This window comes from Ictalurus furcatus, chromosome 14 (genome assembly GCF_023375685.1).
Source record: "Ictalurus furcatus strain D&B chromosome 14, Billie_1.0, whole genome shotgun sequence".
In the NCBI taxonomy this organism is placed as follows: domain Eukaryota; kingdom Metazoa; phylum Chordata; class Actinopteri; order Siluriformes; family Ictaluridae; genus Ictalurus; species Ictalurus furcatus.
Genome location: NC_071268.1, coordinates 20,759,505 through 20,776,392, shown reverse-complemented (window position 1 = coordinate 20,776,392; position 16,888 = coordinate 20,759,505). Strand labels below are relative to the sequence as shown.

At 38.9% G+C, this 16,888-nt stretch overlaps 1 protein-coding gene across 3 annotated transcripts in view; it reads left to right on the top strand.

The window, feature by feature from the left end:
* si:ch211-272n13.3 (ankyrin repeat domain-containing protein 26) overlaps positions 1 to 16,888 on the top strand; it is a 31,055-nt gene that overhangs the window by 9,796 nt on the left and 4,371 nt on the right. For 2 of the 3 annotated variants that reach the window (XM_053640797.1, XM_053640796.1), the window contains 25 exons: positions 1,227 to 1,285; positions 1,408 to 1,483; positions 1,573 to 1,617; positions 2,477 to 2,803; positions 2,921 to 3,007; positions 3,116 to 3,180; positions 3,470 to 4,291; positions 5,651 to 5,871; positions 6,886 to 7,062; positions 7,322 to 7,355; positions 7,506 to 7,647; positions 7,833 to 8,046; positions 8,179 to 8,362; positions 8,627 to 8,773; positions 8,906 to 9,292; positions 10,301 to 10,882; positions 10,996 to 11,148; positions 11,328 to 11,503; positions 12,099 to 12,192; positions 12,579 to 12,698; positions 14,024 to 14,101; positions 14,801 to 14,935; positions 15,134 to 15,246; positions 16,211 to 16,355; positions 16,596 to 16,886. In XM_053640797.1, the coding sequence (XP_053496772.1) occupies positions 1,227 to 1,285; positions 1,408 to 1,483; positions 1,573 to 1,617; positions 2,477 to 2,803; positions 2,921 to 3,007; positions 3,116 to 3,180; positions 3,470 to 4,291; positions 5,651 to 5,871; positions 6,886 to 7,062; positions 7,322 to 7,355; positions 7,506 to 7,647; positions 7,833 to 8,046; positions 8,179 to 8,362; positions 8,627 to 8,773; positions 8,906 to 9,292; positions 10,301 to 10,882; positions 10,996 to 11,148; positions 11,328 to 11,503; positions 12,099 to 12,192; positions 12,579 to 12,698; positions 14,024 to 14,101; positions 14,801 to 14,935; positions 15,134 to 15,246; positions 16,211 to 16,355; positions 16,596 to 16,886 (4,874 nt within the window). The remainder of the gene's footprint in view (positions 1 to 1,226; positions 1,286 to 1,407; positions 1,484 to 1,572; positions 1,618 to 2,476; positions 2,804 to 2,920; positions 3,008 to 3,115; positions 3,181 to 3,469; positions 4,292 to 5,650; positions 5,872 to 6,885; positions 7,063 to 7,321; positions 7,356 to 7,505; positions 7,648 to 7,832; positions 8,047 to 8,178; positions 8,363 to 8,626; positions 8,774 to 8,905; positions 9,293 to 10,300; positions 10,883 to 10,995; positions 11,149 to 11,327; positions 11,504 to 12,098; positions 12,193 to 12,578; positions 12,699 to 14,023; positions 14,102 to 14,800; positions 14,936 to 15,133; positions 15,247 to 16,210; positions 16,356 to 16,595; positions 16,887 to 16,888) is intronic. The other variant, XM_053640798.1, reaches the window with a different exon arrangement.

Sequence of the window (16,888 nt, the reverse complement as noted above, 5' to 3'; positions counted from 1 at the left end):
TTTAAAAGAGTAACACTTTAAAAGAAGAAACATTTTCATATAAGTTCATGACCCTAAATGAGGAAAGTCAAAAAATTTAAAAGAGTGATTAACCAGTATTTCCAGACATTTCAAATGTGGAAATGGGTCAAATTGATCCATAACATAATACGAGGGTTAAACTATGATAGGTTGTCTAGATATTGATACTTAAAATGAAGCTATAGCTAACCCCACCAAGCATTGAGGTTGAGTTAATTACATTTGAGTTGACAGACTACTAGTTTAAAAAACTAGTCCTATAGCGTTGTCATGGTACTAGTTTAAGACAATGACAGTGACAGTGAAGCATATGAAATAATGAAACAGCTTGTGTGAAAATTAGGAGCATGGAATATGTTTGGAGTCCACGAAAATACAACACAGTATTTGTGCTTTGAGGTGTACCATTCACCTTATCTGCACCTGTGTGAGTTTATATTCATATTCTGTAAAAGCAGCCAATAAGTGTCCAGCATAGGTGGGAACTCCTTTAATACTGTTTAAAAAGCATCTCAGGGAGATTCCTCAAGAAATCGGTTGAGAAAATGCCAAGAATACATTTCTGGAAATTCTAGGCAAAAAGGGGGTCTTCTTTGAAGATGATAAAATATTAAATTATTTTGATTTTATTTTCCATTTGTGTTACTACAGAGTTTTGATGACTTTATTATTATAAGATGTGGGGAAACAATAAATAAAGAATGAGTGTGTCTAAACTTTTGACCGGTAGTGTACCTGATAAAAGAAATTGGTACATGAAGCCAGTAATGGTTGTGTGTAAATTAGACCTAAGCCTAGTTTTAGCATTAGTGCCTAAGTTACAGCTTGCACACCACAAAATATTCCTGTGTTATGCTGAAGAATATAGTTACTTCCAGTTCCTAGACTAGTAGTGCTGTTATTAATTTGGTTTCTCACGTAGAAGCACACGCAAGCTGCACTAACATATTCTATGGTGCTATGCAGTTTGTAGATATTAATGTATATAAAACAACTGCATTACCTTCAGTGCTTTGCCTGCACATCAAAAGCTCATATGCATTAAGGAACTTGCTATTTTGCATGTGCATGCCTACAGTGTAGCAGCTCTAGAGGCTTGTATATAAATTGTTTGTGTCTTGTGTTCGTGGTAAATGTATGCTATGTTTTTTTTTTTTTTTTTTACACTTTAAGTGTCAAGATTTAAAATTTCTTTCCTTATGCAGTTTTAAGGACTAGTCAGGAAGAGGAGGATAACAGCGATGAAGAGAAATTGGAAAAGCAGGTAAACATTCAGTATGCCTTTTCATGACTTTTTGTGTGTTAATGTTTTGTTTTATTTATTTATTTATTTTTTATATATATTTGATTTGTTTTAAATTTATGAATGATTCTTTTTTTTTTCAGCACAAACTGCTTCATAGGGAGCCAGTATCAGTGCTGAATAAACTGCTGGAGTCTAAAGATACTAGAAAAAGGACCGGTAATAAAAGCAGTGTGTTTATTTTAACATGGCGTTTACCTGTTATTTAGACATTCCTAATAATCTCAATGCATTGTCTTTGCTTACAGATGTAATGGAGGAACTTGGTTTAGGAGATGTTGATGATCTTGAAGGTAATTTTCGACCTGGTTGGATTTTTCTTGATATTCTCAATCAGGTTTTTTGTAAGGATTAAACTTTATTTGTGTGTGTATTTTTATCTTATTTAAAAGAAAATCACAAAATCCCAGCAGGTCAGATGCTCTATATTTCATTCTGCTCTGAGCTTTGTAGTGTTAGGATTATATACAGTACTAGTCTAGGCACCCTATTTTTTTTATTTTATTTTTTTTAGTACAAACTTTGTTACAGATTTTTATTTTATGATTTCTACATTATCAAGTCAGTACAAACAACATTTTAGATTCCCAAACATTAGTTTTCCAGCACAAAAATACATTTTACAGAAAAATGTTTGTATGACATTAAAGAAAGCAGCATATTATGTAAGAAACACTTTTCAGAAAAAAACATAATGAAGGCTGCTGGGTTTTTGCTGCAAAAATAAGAAGCAAGTGTGACAGTCAAAGTCTCCAGAAGAATCGTGGCTGGTTCTGCAAGATGCTCAATAAAACTTACAGCTCATTTCCGTATAAAACTGCACACATTGTACCGGAGACTACTATTTAATTTTTTTTGTCACACCACATATTGACGTTGTTTCATTTAATTACTGTTTACTGCTTACGGTATTTTTTTGTTATGTAGAAACATTTAATTTCATTATTTTGAAGGCATCTTTCCTCTACAGCATTTCTTTGCATGTGCCTAAAACTTTTGCACAGTACTGTGTGTGTGTGTGTGTGTGTGTGTATATATATATATATATATATATATATATATATATATATATATATTTATATTTACAGTAAACGCTACAACATTAATACCTTAAAGTATAGTCCCAGATTAAAGATCTTATTCTCAACACAGATGCTTCAGACTGGGACTCAGCAAGTACTACCAGTAAAGCCAGTAAAAACCTGCCAGTCTATAAACCCGAGGAAGAGTTAGCGAGTGAAACCCCATTGCCTCTGCCGGTCGTCCAAGAGCAGGAACATCCAAGAGCATCTGTTGCAGAAACACAGGGAGCTGCCAACACAAAAAATGAAGAAGGAAAAGAATCTTCCCTTTTAAGAACTCGTCCATTGCCAAGTCCACGCTCATTCAAACCTCTTACCAGCACACAGCCCCAACCTCAACCCCAACCTCAAACACACATTCACAAGGAGTCTATTAAGAAACCAATGAGTGATGAAGGTGAGACATAACTTATGCATATTTAAAGTGTGAAGCATGTCCTTTATGATTTGGGTATACAAAGATGTCGGAATGATCAGTCGACCTAAAGTTATTATTTTTCAAATTATGTTGCAGAGTCAGACTGGGACACAGACAACACCTCCAGTCGTGCAAAGTTGACAACTCCACTGCCAAACATTGTTGAGACTGAAACAGGTACAGGTATGTAGGTCATTTGAACCTATACTGATGCCAGCTTCAAATAAACTCCTCAACACAAATACCATCAGATATTTATATTGTCGAATATTGTTTCCTCTGATGCTCCAGTGTCACCACCGGAGGAAGACAGAGAGAGTGACCATAGCTCAGAGGCCAATGAACATCCCGAAGAGGTGGGCAGATTTCAGTGTCTACTGCACCCACGCACATCTTTATTTCATGCACCCGTCCCCCTTGTTGTTGTTTTTTTTATTTAGGTGTCTTCCTGTAATTGACGTTGTTGTTGATAAACCATTTGAGCAGTGTTTGTGGAGTTATGATATCTTATAGACTTCTCAAGTCATAAGTATTGTGTATCCTGCAAAAGTAATTTTGGTTAATGCACAGTTATTCCCATTGTTTTTTTTTTCTTTTTCTTTTTGAATGTTAATTGTATTTCTTTGTCCACTTATGCTATCAAAGGAGAGAGAGACATTAGATGCACTTGAGATAGATGTAAGTAGTCCATATCAGCTAGCCCCCTCTGAATCCCAGACCACTGAGGTAGGAGAGAATGAAGAGGATAAAGAAAAGCAAGAAGATGTAGAAAATACATCTTTCCATGAGACTACCTGGGAGCAACGCTATGAGAAAATCTGGGTGGAAATTGAGAAAAAGGAGACAAAATCCCAATACAAAAACGTAGCCGCTGAGCTTAAAGAAAGGTTTGGAGAGATAGAGCAGAAAGCGCAAAGTGAGACTGCCCAGGACCAAGAGGCGAAGGAAGAAAAAGAAGAAGGAAATGAAGATATAAAAAAAGACGTTCCTGTGGGTGCATCTGAAGAAGACTCCAGTGAAGACGAGGAAGAGTTGATAGTGCGACCCACTACACGGGCTAGGAGTGTTCAACTGCTGCCTATTCCTGAGCAGAGGGAGTCTGGACAAGAGGAATCCTACTCTGAGGATCTTCCCAATAACGATTTTGCCAAACACAAAGATATCCAGCAACATTCTTTAGAGACTCTGAATGAAACTGCTCACGAAACACTAAGCAGCTCTTACCAAAGGTCTGGCTATAGTGCAGACGCTTTCTCTAATATAAGTGAAAATATAGAGAACTTAAGATTGGCTCACTCGGGTGATCTCGAAACTCCATTTGCTATGAACCAAGAATCTTCTCAGGAAGCTGGGATTAGTCCGCTGCATTTGGTTCGGGAGCCGAGGATCCTTCCTTCTATCCCAGATGCAGTCTCTTGCAACTCAGAGGAATTGGTTGAGGAGGGCCTACAGAGGTCCATAAACGAGGTAGGGAAATGGAGAAGAAGGAAATCACAGCTTTGTAGCAGTAATCTCCGGTGTCATGTTTGTCTTTTTCATTTTCTTTCCTTCACTAATACTGTAACTATGAGCAGGACAGATTTTGAATTAGTCCTATTTCTTTCCTTCATATATTATAGTATTTACATTTCACCAGGTTGCTGTTGCAGCTTAACTGTTTCAGTGCTTTACAGGATACGTGCACATATAGGTCGACCTATTGATTGGTTTTGCCGATAAATCGGCACAAAGAATTGATCGCTGGAACTACCAGTTATCAAATCCACACTGATCGTTTTTTCCGGTTGAGTCCGTTGCGGAGCGGCTGAGAAGGGTCCCTTGTCATTATACAATACAAGAACGGCCTCTAGAGGCGAAATAAAATCATCACTGACAAATTTTGTTGTGATATTGGAAGTGTTTTTTATTTTTTATTTTCATTTTTATATAGTTATTTTGGAGTGTTTTTGGATCAGTATGGTTGTATATCTTTTATTTATTTTAATGTTTATTACTATTTAATATAATGATATTTATATATTTATTTCATTAAAAAAGTACAGAACATTTTCATGGTAAAAAAAGCTCAGCAATATTTTACTTTGAGTGTTGTGTTCAGTATCAATTTTAAAAACTCAGTTGATTTATCGGTTATCGGCAGGTAACTATCGCCCAACTTAGTTATCGGTATTAGTAAAATCCACTATTGGTCGACCTTTACATGCATGATGGTTCTTTATTAATAGTGATTATAATGTTAAAGACACCAAAGCAGCAGTGAATAGGCAAAACATAATTCTGTGTTTGTAGCCTTTTGTGAAAACCCACGATCACGATCCAAGTGGTGCACATTAAGTATTTACTTGTGCAGCCGAAGTTCCTTCCTACCTATTTATTCGAATAGCAAGGTCTGAACTGCTCATGCCTTATTCCCCATCTGGCTCAGGCTTCTGAGCCATTAAAAATTAACAGCGTGATTTTTGCCCAGGTGTCTGGTTATCAAATCGAGCACCTAATACTGTCTTTAGGGCCTCACCTCACACTTCAGTTTTTGTGTCTCACTCATAATTTCCTTCAGCTACCTGGAGATCACATCTCATCTTTCCTGAGTAGTGTACATTGTGTGAGTGTGTGTGCATTTACACTGCTTGTTGATACTGTTCGTTTTCCATTATTAGTGCTTCTTTTAAAAATTTTTAAAAGAAGACTTCTGTCTTGATGAATGCTTTATTCAGTGTTTGTGTTTTTCTGCTTGTTTCAGTATTTGTGTCATTCAAATGTTAAATATTTGTTCACAAATACTAAATTCATGAAAACTAAACAGACAGCATATGCTATTGTTTTTAGGGTAGTGTGGCAAAGGCTGGTGTCATGAGAGGAGAATCTAAATCCAGTGTCTTATGGAAGACTCATGGCTCTGGTAAACAATCTGACATTGACCAAGAAAAAGGCAAGAAAGCAGACACCAACCCTGACAAGCCAAACCCTAAACAGGAAGGGACTTGTGATAGTGGATCTCAACAGAAGGATCATGTTTCACCAAAATGGCCAACAAGAAGCCCAAGGAGGTAAGACTCTATAAGTTGGAAGCTGGGGTTGACATTTGGAAATGTGAATACGTCTAAGAATCTGGCTTCCATCCATTCAGATTAACATTTCTAGTGAGACACCACTTACCTGAGTTCAGTACATGTATACAAACCTACATACTCATGGTAGTACAAGCAATTTTATTTCAGTGACAGTTCCTAGTCTGACTTTCAGGCTGTGGATAATTTTATTTCTTTTGCATTTGTTCTGAATGACATCAGGTACCTTTAGCAATGAACAAAAACACTTACAAAACCAGTCAAAAGTTTGTGGACACTCGACTGAAATGTTTCTCATGATCTTAAAAACATTTTGATCTGAAGGTGTATGATTAAATGTTTGAAATCAGTGTTGTAGACAAAAAATATAATTGTGCCAACATATTCATTACTTTCAGTAGAAAACTAACATTTTATTTACAAAAAACAAAACAAATATTTTTTTAAACGGATGACTTGGAGCAAAATATTCTGAAAAGCAGCCAATAAGTGTCCAGCGTAGGTGGGAACTCCTTTAATACTGTTTAAAAAGCATCTCAGGGAAATTCCTCAAGAAATCGGTTGAGAAAATGCCAAGAATACATTTCTGGAAATTCTAGGTGAAAAAGTGGTCTACTTTGAAGATGCTAAAATACTAAATTATTTTGATTTATTTTGGATTTTTTATCACAACATAATTCCCATAGTTCCATTTGTGTTATTCCAGAGTTTTGATGACTTTATTATTATTATACAATGTGAGGGGGAATAAAAATAAAGAATGAGTGTGTCTAAACTTTTGACGTGTAGTGTAAATGTTTCACTATATAAATCATTTAGAGACTGTAATGGAAAAATATCTAATAATTGTGTTCTGTGGTTCTTGCTATTACTTCGTCGGAAACACCCTCTCAAGGTTATTTTAGCATCTTTGAGTGAAGGCTGGTGGTGGGCAGCAAAATCTTTTCACCCTCATGATGAATGATGAGATTTTTAATCCCCAACACTTAACAGGAAGACAACACTGCTTGATGATGAGGAGAAGAGAACTATGGGTAGCCAGGGGAACCTGCTACGTGTTCCTGCCTCAAAGCAGTCTAGCGATCCCTGCCCTGTGAACCATCGTAATGGAGGCCCCCTGTCTGTGTTTGATGATAGTACTTTAAGTGAGGTGTCAGAAGATGAAGGAAGGTACATATGCAGTATGGCATTCTTTTCATATGATTTGGACTTTCTGGCTTGCTCATTATGCACTCAAATATCAGATACTACTAAACTCTGTCTGTCCTGGATGCCGCATACATGTGTTTTACAGTAAAGATACTGCATTGTACCATTTCTAGATTGCGCAACCCAGGTCATCCCTGGATATCGGTGTCATTTTTATGTTAAATAAGAGCATATGAAGCTAAAAACCATTTTTGCTTTGTCTTTTGTTGATTCTGGGTAGGTCTCCATCCTCACGACATAGGGCTGAGAAAAAGGTAGGGTTGGTTATTAAAACATTGTATTAAATTTTAAATACCTTATAATATGATCGTTGTTGTTTTTTTTATTCCTATTCAGTCAATAACATGCAATGCGTATATTGCCAAGCGGAAATGTAAAACTTTGTGAAACTTTTATCTGTGCAGAATGGTGGAGAGTTGGAAATAGCAGATGACTTTGAAGACCTCACACAGTCGTCCGACACAGCTACTGAAGAGCTGGACTCTGCTACATCAGGCTACTTTAATGCCTCTCTGCTCATCAAGCAGCTGGATACCAGCTCTATAGGTGAGCTGGACTTATACATTTCAGATAGGCCAATAAATATTTTCTGATTCATTCCTGCAGGCTTCATGTGACATCATTTGGTTCCTAAGGATACATTAATAATGTAGCAAGATGCACTGCATGCAGAAACGCAGCTATTAATGCTAGTTGATCCTTAATCCTCGTTTCTACTTGCCTCTGTGTAGATTCAGTGAGCATGGTGAAGTTGCAGAACATGTTCCATGAGTATGAGCACACCATCCAGAAGGAACGCAACAGACACAGCCGACTAGCTGATAAGGTTTCTCAACTGGAGCAGGAGCGGAATGAGCTCAAACTCCTGCTGGATGAGAGCAGAGAGAGCAAGTCCAGCCTGGAGCACCTCCGATTAGAGCTGGAGACAGACCTCAACAACTTCAAGTGAGTTGCACTTGATTTTGACAAAATGTTCTAAATATTGAACATTGTCATCATGTTTTCATGGTCACTAGAAACACAGGTAATTTTATTACCACAAAGTCTTTGAGCTCAACTTTTCACTTTTCACTGTAGGTTTCTGCTGAAGCAGGAACAGGAGAAGCACCAGAGTGCTTCTATGCTGTATGATAAGACCCGGGAGCAGTTGTTTAGGAAAGAGGAACAGCACCGAGACGAGGCAGAGGAGAGGGAGAGAGCGGAGCTCAAAATGAGAAACCTGGAACTAGAGATTAGGGCCCTGATGAACAACATGAAGCAGGTCATCTATGATCAAAATTTGATATAAATGATATAATGATTTGTTCATATAAATCATTCAGAAACTTCTGAGATTCCCAAGTTGATTATTTTAAACAATGCTTGTTTGTTCCCTAAAAAACTGAAACCATTCATTGTGACAAATATGCAATAAGAGGGGAAATACTTTTCATAGGACTGCTGTACATAATTAAAACGGAATACACTGTAATCTATTCCTTTTACTTTCACTTTGTCTAACGAGTATATGTGGTATGCTGCATAGTTGGAAGAAGACAGGAATGAAACCCAGCGTCTTTTGGCCCATGAGCAAAGTGCTCGAGCCTTACAGGAGGACCTGCTGAATAGTCACCTGCGCAAGCAGCAGGAAATTGAAGAGAAGAACCTTAGAAATGTCACCAAGAGCAACGAGGTAATGTTTAAACTATATAATAAATCTGATGCTGATTGGGTAAGAATCATACCTGGAGGCATTGTGTTTGTCACTGAGGTCAGTTGGTGTTGACAGACACATTTACCTAAGGTTGTTGACTGTCTTGTCCAGGCCACATCCCAGCTAACCGAAGCCAGTGAGCGTGAGAGGGAGCTGCAGCAGCAGGTCTGCACTTTGCAGGAGGAGCTGAGCTCAGTGCGGGCTGAGCTGGAGCACTTTCGTTCACTCAGCCGGCAGGAGGAGAGCAGACTGGTCGATGAGAGAGACGCGCTGCGGGAGAGACTAGAGGATGCTCGACGTGACCTAAAGCTAAATGATGAGACCCTAGCTCAGACTGTCTTCCAGTACAACGGGCAGTTGAGCACCCTGAAGTCAGAGTGTACACTGCTCAGCACCAAACTGGAGCACGAGAGGCAGGTGCGCCAACAGCTGGAGACTGAGGCTGAGACCAGCAAAACACGGCTCCAGGCAGCCCTGCAGGAGACTGAGCGGTGTCAGGTGTGTATGTGTGCTGTTTGTGCTCTTGAAATAAGGTGCATAAGGCAGTGGTTCTCAAACTGGGGGCTGTGGTCCACTGGGGGGGGCCATCAGATGGGGCCGCATAGAAATTCTAGAACATTATTTGGAAAAAAAATAATTTTACCCGTACACTACCATTCAAAAGTTTAGACACACTCATTCTTTATTCCACCCCCCCGCCCACACACACATTTTAGAATAATAATAAAGTCATTAAAACTCTGGAGTAACACAAATGGAACAATGGGAATTATGTTGTGATAAAAAATCCAAAATAAATCAAAATAATTTATTATTTTAGAATCTTCAAAGTAGACGCCCTTTTTGCCTACAATTTCCAGAAATGTATTCTTGGCATTTTCTCAACCAATTTCTTGAGGAATTTCCCTGAGATGCTTTTTAAACAGTATTAAATGAATTCCCACCTACGCTGGACACTTATTGGCTGCTTTTCTGAATATTTTGCTCGGAGTCATTCGTAAAAAAATATATATTTTTTTGTAAATAAAATGTTAGCTTTCTATTGAAAGTAATGAGTATGTTGGCACAATTATATTGTTGTTTACAACACTGATTTCAAACATTTAATCATACACTGTCAAATCAAAAGGTTTTTAAGATCACGAGAAACATTTCAGTCAAGCGTCTACAAACTTTTGACCAGTAGTGTCGGGACAAGTCTGGATTGCCAACCCTTGAACTATGATGTACATAAAAATAAGAAATATGAATAAATAAAATCAATTATACACAGCACACTAAGACACACACCAAACATAGACATACTAGTGTACAGTATTGTTAACCACACTCTGATAAAAGAAGAGCTTAGCGTTAAAAAAACAAACAAAATTGCGACAGTTAGACGACTCTAGGGGGCCACAAAAGGATGAGCCTTTGATATGCATGGCATCATTGAACAAAGTTCATTCAGTTTAGTTGGTGTTAGCACTGCTCTTTGCTAACTCCCTCTGCTCTTGTTGTCAGGCGGCGCGTGCAGAGACAGAGCGCACTCTGCAGCGCGAGCGTGAACAGCATCAGCGATCTGAAGAGAAGCGGACATCAGAATCCAGCTCGCAGCGTGACACCATCCAGTCACTTTCTCAGAAGCTGAGTGAGGTCGAGGCCCGCGCCAACAGCCTGGAGAATGAGTGGCACAGAGCCACTCTGAGCGTGGCTGAGAAGAGTGCGATGTTCGAGACGGCAGCTCGCGAACGGGAACAGGCCCGTGCACGGCTCGAAGAGCTGGAGGGGACGCTGCAGAGCGAGCGTGATCGGGCCAGCCGTGCCGTCGCTAGACAGGATGCCATGCAGGAGAGGCTGGCACAGGCACAGAGCGAGGGTGCCCTGCTCAGGCAGCAGTTGGAGGAGGCACAGAACAGGGGCACAGCCAAGGAGCAGGCTGTTACGGACGCGCAGGAGTGCTTCACTCAAGCGCTCAGCCAGCTGCGTGCCAACGGTGAGGAGAGAGTGCAGCTGGTTGAGGAGAGGAGCAAAGAGCTGGCAACCAAAAACGCAGAGCTCCGAGAGCAAAACTACAGACTAGAGCAGGAGAAAGCTGATAGAGAGGTGTGCATGGTTTCAAATTAGGAAGATGAATTGGTCCTGTTAGATGTGTTTTCATTACAGAACATTTATAGTCATTTTAATAGAGTTGTGATGCACTGTTGTGCCCATGGTAGAGCTCTCTGAGGCAGCTTCAACAGGATCTGGCTGACTCTCTAAAGAAGCTGTCCATGTGTGAGGCGTCTCTGGAGGTGAACACTCGGTACCGCAATGACCTGGAGGAAGAGAAAGCGCGCACTCAGAAGGACATGGACAGACTCAGGGGAAAGGTATGCAAAGAAGTCCTTTTGTCAAATGACATCATACTGTGTGATGATGGTGGGATGATGAATGTAGAATAAACTGAAGTTCAATCAAATTGTAAAGTTCAGTTACTCAAGTAAACTAACAAGCAATATCAGGTCGACCAAGTGTTGTGAAGTGGGTCTTCTCTTTGTTTTACCTCCAGCTTCAGGAGAGTGAGGAAAACAACATTCAGGTGGAAAGGCGCGTTAACACTTTGATGGGCACTTTGGATGAGAAGGAGCGGGACCTCATCTGCACTGGTCAGAAACTCCAGGAGGTGCTCGCTGCTACAACACGTTCAGAACAAACCATTAAACAACTAGAGGAGGCAGTACAGAGGTACAGGATATGCACATGCAATTTTTTATGCGTTTCTTTATGTACTATGTTGCTAGATTATGGTTCTTGATTTTATTTGTAATAAATAAAGCGTAAAATCTTTGTGATTTTTTTTTTCCGGATTTGATCATAAAAAAGCAGTGGTTCTCAAAGTGGGGTCCAAGGACTCCCAAGGGGTCCATGCATTTATTTTATTTATTTTTTAATTTTTTACAGCAGTGTAAATCACAATCCAAATTTACCAAAGATATTATATTTACTGTATTATTGAGTTCTTATAGTTTTAGACCTGATTGACTGGTTACTTGAATTGATGGTGTTTTATCCCAACTTTAAAAATTCCAAAACAAATCGGCCTATAAATAATGTCAACCTGGACCTAAAGTATTCTGTATTCTGTCTGTGGGGAAGTTCAGGAATAAAAAACAAAAGTCTATGGGTCCAATAAATAAACAATATATTATTGTACACATTTGAGTAATGAGCCTAATATTTAAAAAGTTCATTTAAAAAAACGTCTGTCCTGATGAGTCTGTGGATTTGTTTTAATTTGTTCAATGATTGATAAGTTAATGTGATTTTGACATGTCCGCAGATTGGAGATTGAGAACGCCAGACTAGAGGCAACAGCAAAACAACAGAATAACCGCATTGAAATCCTCCAAAAAGAAGCTCAGGAAGCTACTGCTGTAAGTACAGATTATTTTATAACACAGATTTTTATTATTATTATTATATAATGAAGCTATCTCACTGATTGGTGTACTTTTATGTTTCTTCTATTGTGTTCTGTTAATGAGATGAAGTGAATAAATATTGAAGACTACCAAAGGGAAAAAATGAACTCTTTAACAACTAATAGACTGCTTGTGTCTTTACTTGTATCATGCATCAACAGGGGTACTCGACCCTAGTTCTGGGGACCCACACAAAACCTTTCAGTGCAGTGAGTCCCCAGCACTGGTACAGAGATCCTCTACTGTAGAACCTTAAAACCAGAGTGTGCATTTTTATCTCTTCAGTCTTGTACGTTCTCACCTGCTCGGAACTGATAGTATGAGTGTTCTTTTCACAGCTGACCGATTCATCACCAGGAGGAGGGGTTGGTATTTTACATGCTGTGAAGCTAACTGCGTCTTTCACCGAGTTCTTGATCAACCAGTTTACTAGGTGTCCAGATACAACCCAAGCCAAAGTACAAACCTTTTAGTTGTTGCGTTCCTGTGCTCCAGCTAATAAAATGATGTTGAGTGGAAGTGCAGAATGTCGCAGAATATTTGCATTTCAGTTGGGTGAACTAGATGGTATTACATCTCTGTTGGATGACTCATAAAGGAATTAGACGTCTTTTATCCTTATACTACGAGCTTTTGTTGCAAAAGAAGACCTTCTGCATCTTCTACATTATTTTAATTTCAAATTAAGTGTGCTGAACTACAATAGGTGAAATAACAAAATCATGGCTGTCCAATTTTTAGCGAGAAGAATGTTTAAGTACTCATTTTCATAAGACAGAAATATAATGTGTACATTTTTTGAGGCATATGTTGTAGTAAATTTTATCTTAAATGGTATAAAAAAGTGTTCTTGTGATATATACACTACCGGTCAAAAGTTTGGAGACACGTGACTGAAATGTTCCTCATGATCTTAAAATCCTTTTGATCTGAAGGTGTATGATTAAATGTTTGAAATCGGTGTTGTAAACAAAAATATAATTATGCTGACATATTCATTACTTTAATTAGAAAACTAACATTTTATTTACAAAAAAATATTTTTTTAAACGGATGACTCGGAGCGAAATATTCTGAAAAGCAGCCGATAAGTGTCCAGCGTAGGTGGGAACACCTTTAATACTGTTTAAAAAGCGTCTCAGGGGGATTCCTCAAGAAATCGGTTGAGAAAATGCCAAGAATATACTTCTGGAAATTCTAGATAAAAAGGGCGTCTACTTTGAAGATGCTAAAATACTAAATTATTTTGATTTATTTTGGATTTTTTTTTTTTTATCACAACATAATTCCCATAGTTCCATTTGTGTTATACCAGAGTTTTGAGGACTTTATTATTATTCTAAAATGTGGTAAAATAAATGAAAATAAAGAATAAGTGTGTCTAAACTTTTGACCGGTAGTGTACATCATCACTGTTACTGAGTTTCCAATTCATTACACAACATATCAAGGCCTTCAAGACAATGCCGGTCATGGACTTTATTTGAATAATTAGTTGGGTTGTTTATGGACATTTTCTGCTCTTGGTGGTGGTATTTCTATCGTGATTTGTTTCGGGGTTTTTTTTTCATTTGATTGAGCTTGCTGTTACTGTACATGAAACTTCTTCTGTGTTTCTGTTTCTTGGGGATCTGAACTTCATATTAGTGTTGGTTTATCATGAAAATAGTTTAAAATCTGCATGAAGTGTGTCGCTGTACCTTTTAAAGATTTCAAAGAACTCTTCATCTCGCTGTGGAAATGCCTCACGCGCCTTTGCATTACCTCTTTTACATTTTCACAGGTGCGAAATCAATTGGAGAATTTAGTCACAAATTTGCAAAGCAGCAAAATGACACTAGAGGATCAGCTCAGTCGTGAGGTTCGACTTTTCTCACTCTGCTATCAAATAAAAGTGTCTGGTTTGACTTTTCAGTCGCATTGACGAGGAGTGTGTTAAACTTGTGTTTCTTAACGTACATTCAGCATTACTTCAGTAGCTGCTGTTGTAGTTATACCAGAGGGTGACGGTTGGATAGGAAGTCTACAAGACTCGTACTGTTACTGGAGGATCAGGAGTGGAAAATATACTTTTTTTTCACAGGACAAGAGAATACAGATATAGAAGACTGGTGTACCATTCAAAATGATTAATAGTGACCAAGTACAAGATCAGTTATAGGCAAAATAAGATAGAAGTATTGTTACTATATGGTACTACATATCTGGAGGGATCATTTTAACAGATAGTATGCTATCTTCAGATCTGAGGTGTTTTAATTGATGTGTAAGATGTTAGCTTATGTGCGCAAGTCAAAAGTGCTGCAGATGCTACAGACTGGAGATGTGTTTTTTGTTTGTTTGTTTTTTTTAAACATTTATTACAGGTCTTAATTACAAATTTTAATGTGATTCAGATTAATTTAGGAACCTACTGGGTAGGACAGTATAGAACCTTCATAACAGATTATAAGTATAACAGACTTGTTCACTAATGTTACTATTGTTAAGGGCTTGCTTTGTTTAAATAGGCTGGTAAAAGCTTAAAGTTAGATTTGACTGATATTGGTTCTCCTCTCAGGTCCAGAAGCAAAGTATGCTTTCCCACAATGCCCATGACTCTCAGGCCCTGTGGGAAGAGGAGCTGAAGAATCGATCACGGTTTGGTCTCCGACTGGCTGAACTGGAAAAAGAGAAAGGAGAGCTCAGCAACCAGGTCATTGTAACAATCAGCCATAGGTTTTTTTTTCTGTAGTGTCATTCATACAATGAAATTCTTCTTAAAGGAAAAAAACATACAGTGGATTAAGGCTGTGTGAACACGATCATTGTGTCAGTAGAGTAGTTCATTTTATTCATAGGTAATTTCCTAAATCTTTGCCGGTTTTGTGCCACTGCTCTCTGTGTACTCCAGATGGAGCTAGAAAGGAAGAAAGCCAAAAAGATAGCAGAGCAGAAGAAGGCCGTCGATGCCCGACTGGACCAAGAGATGAAGAGAAACACTGAACTACAGAAAGAAATGTACAGGTGATACTTCAAGCCCACCTGTCTCTCCCTGCAGTACTGAGAGACCCAGCTGTGCTTACGTGTGTATATTACTATAGTACCTGTGGGTGACACAATGGACTGTGGGACTAAGGGGAGTTATTTTTATTAGATGCCATGCCATGATGAGTGATGTTCATGACACCAAGGTCTAGTTTGGTCAAACGTTTAGAACCTATGTTTATAGCAGGGCATGTTGATACTTGTTTATCTATATCTGCCCTACAAAGGCAACATGGCAGTAGCACTGACAATAAGAAAGTTTCGCAGTGCATTTTAGCAGTGGTCAACAATAATAAGCTAACATGAATTTCTAATTCTGATTTCTAACTGCAATCATTTCAAATCTGCAGCCAATGAATCATTTAGTTTTGGTATAATATCCATGGTAGTTGCAGATGAGTTCCAAGTCAAACTGCAGTAATTGCAAGCAGAGCTGCTGGGAAATCATGATAAATCATCGTAACTGAACTTAATGTGGTCTGGACTTTCGTTGTATTTTTTTTTATGGAGATTTTGATCTTGGTCACTTTGTCAGACGATAAACCAGACAACAAAAGTTACGTTATTGAAATTGAAGTTACTATGATTTGCCTTTTTATAGCAGTATAATCCAGTAACCACTGGGAGAAATTGGACCTCTAACCTACTTCATTAATCTTTAGTAACTGATTTATCCGGGTCATGGTCATGGTGTCACAGTCACACACTTGTTCACACATAGGGGCAGTTTAGTGTAGCCAATTTAACTTCCAGCATGCATTTGAAAAGTGGAACCTGGAGAACCCATAGGAGAACCCATGTAGTCAGGGGACAACATCTGCACAGACAGTAACCCAAGAACAGGATTGGACTGGACCCTGGAGCTGTTTTCTATGTACAGAAGCGTTTGTTTATTGTACTTGTACAGTATATGTTGAATAAATGAAGCTGTGTGTGTTTGTAGGTTGCGGACTCTGGTGAAGACTGCTAAGAAGAAGCTGCGGGAGCAGAATGGAGGAGAGCTGGGTTCTCCTCTGGGCAGTCTGAGAGGAGAGCTGTCCTACAGACAGAATGAGACGGAGGGAGCCGTCAGCAGGATGAAGATAAAAGTATGTCTCCATGTACAAAACTGTTTATGCTGAAAGATGGCAAACTTGTTGGAAGTTATGTGCATTTTACATCTTAAAGATATTGTACAGGGCTGACCAACAACACATCGAGTTTCTCCTTTTATTATTTTGAACTCTACCATTTTTCTTTTTTTCCTACTTATTAATTGGTCTTCCTCCTTCCCTACTCGTACCAGTTATCTTAATCCCTCCATCCTCCCCCCTACTGTATCTCTACAGGTGGATGAGCTGCAAGTGCAGTTGGAGAGGGAGGCGTTACGCTGCTCCAAGCTGGAAGACATGAACCGGGAGCTGAAGGAGCAGCTCAGCTCTCTGAAGAGCCTGGGTCGCAGTCACGAGCGTCTGGAGCGCAGTAAGCAGCAGCTGGAAGAGGAGGTGACAGGCCTGCGCAGGAGGATGGAGGCAGGAGTCATGGACCAGAGCCAAGCCGAGCAATTCCGCAGGGAGACGGAGGAGAGAGCCAGACAGGAGATACGGCATAAACTAGATGAGATCAACCTCTTCCTGCAGGT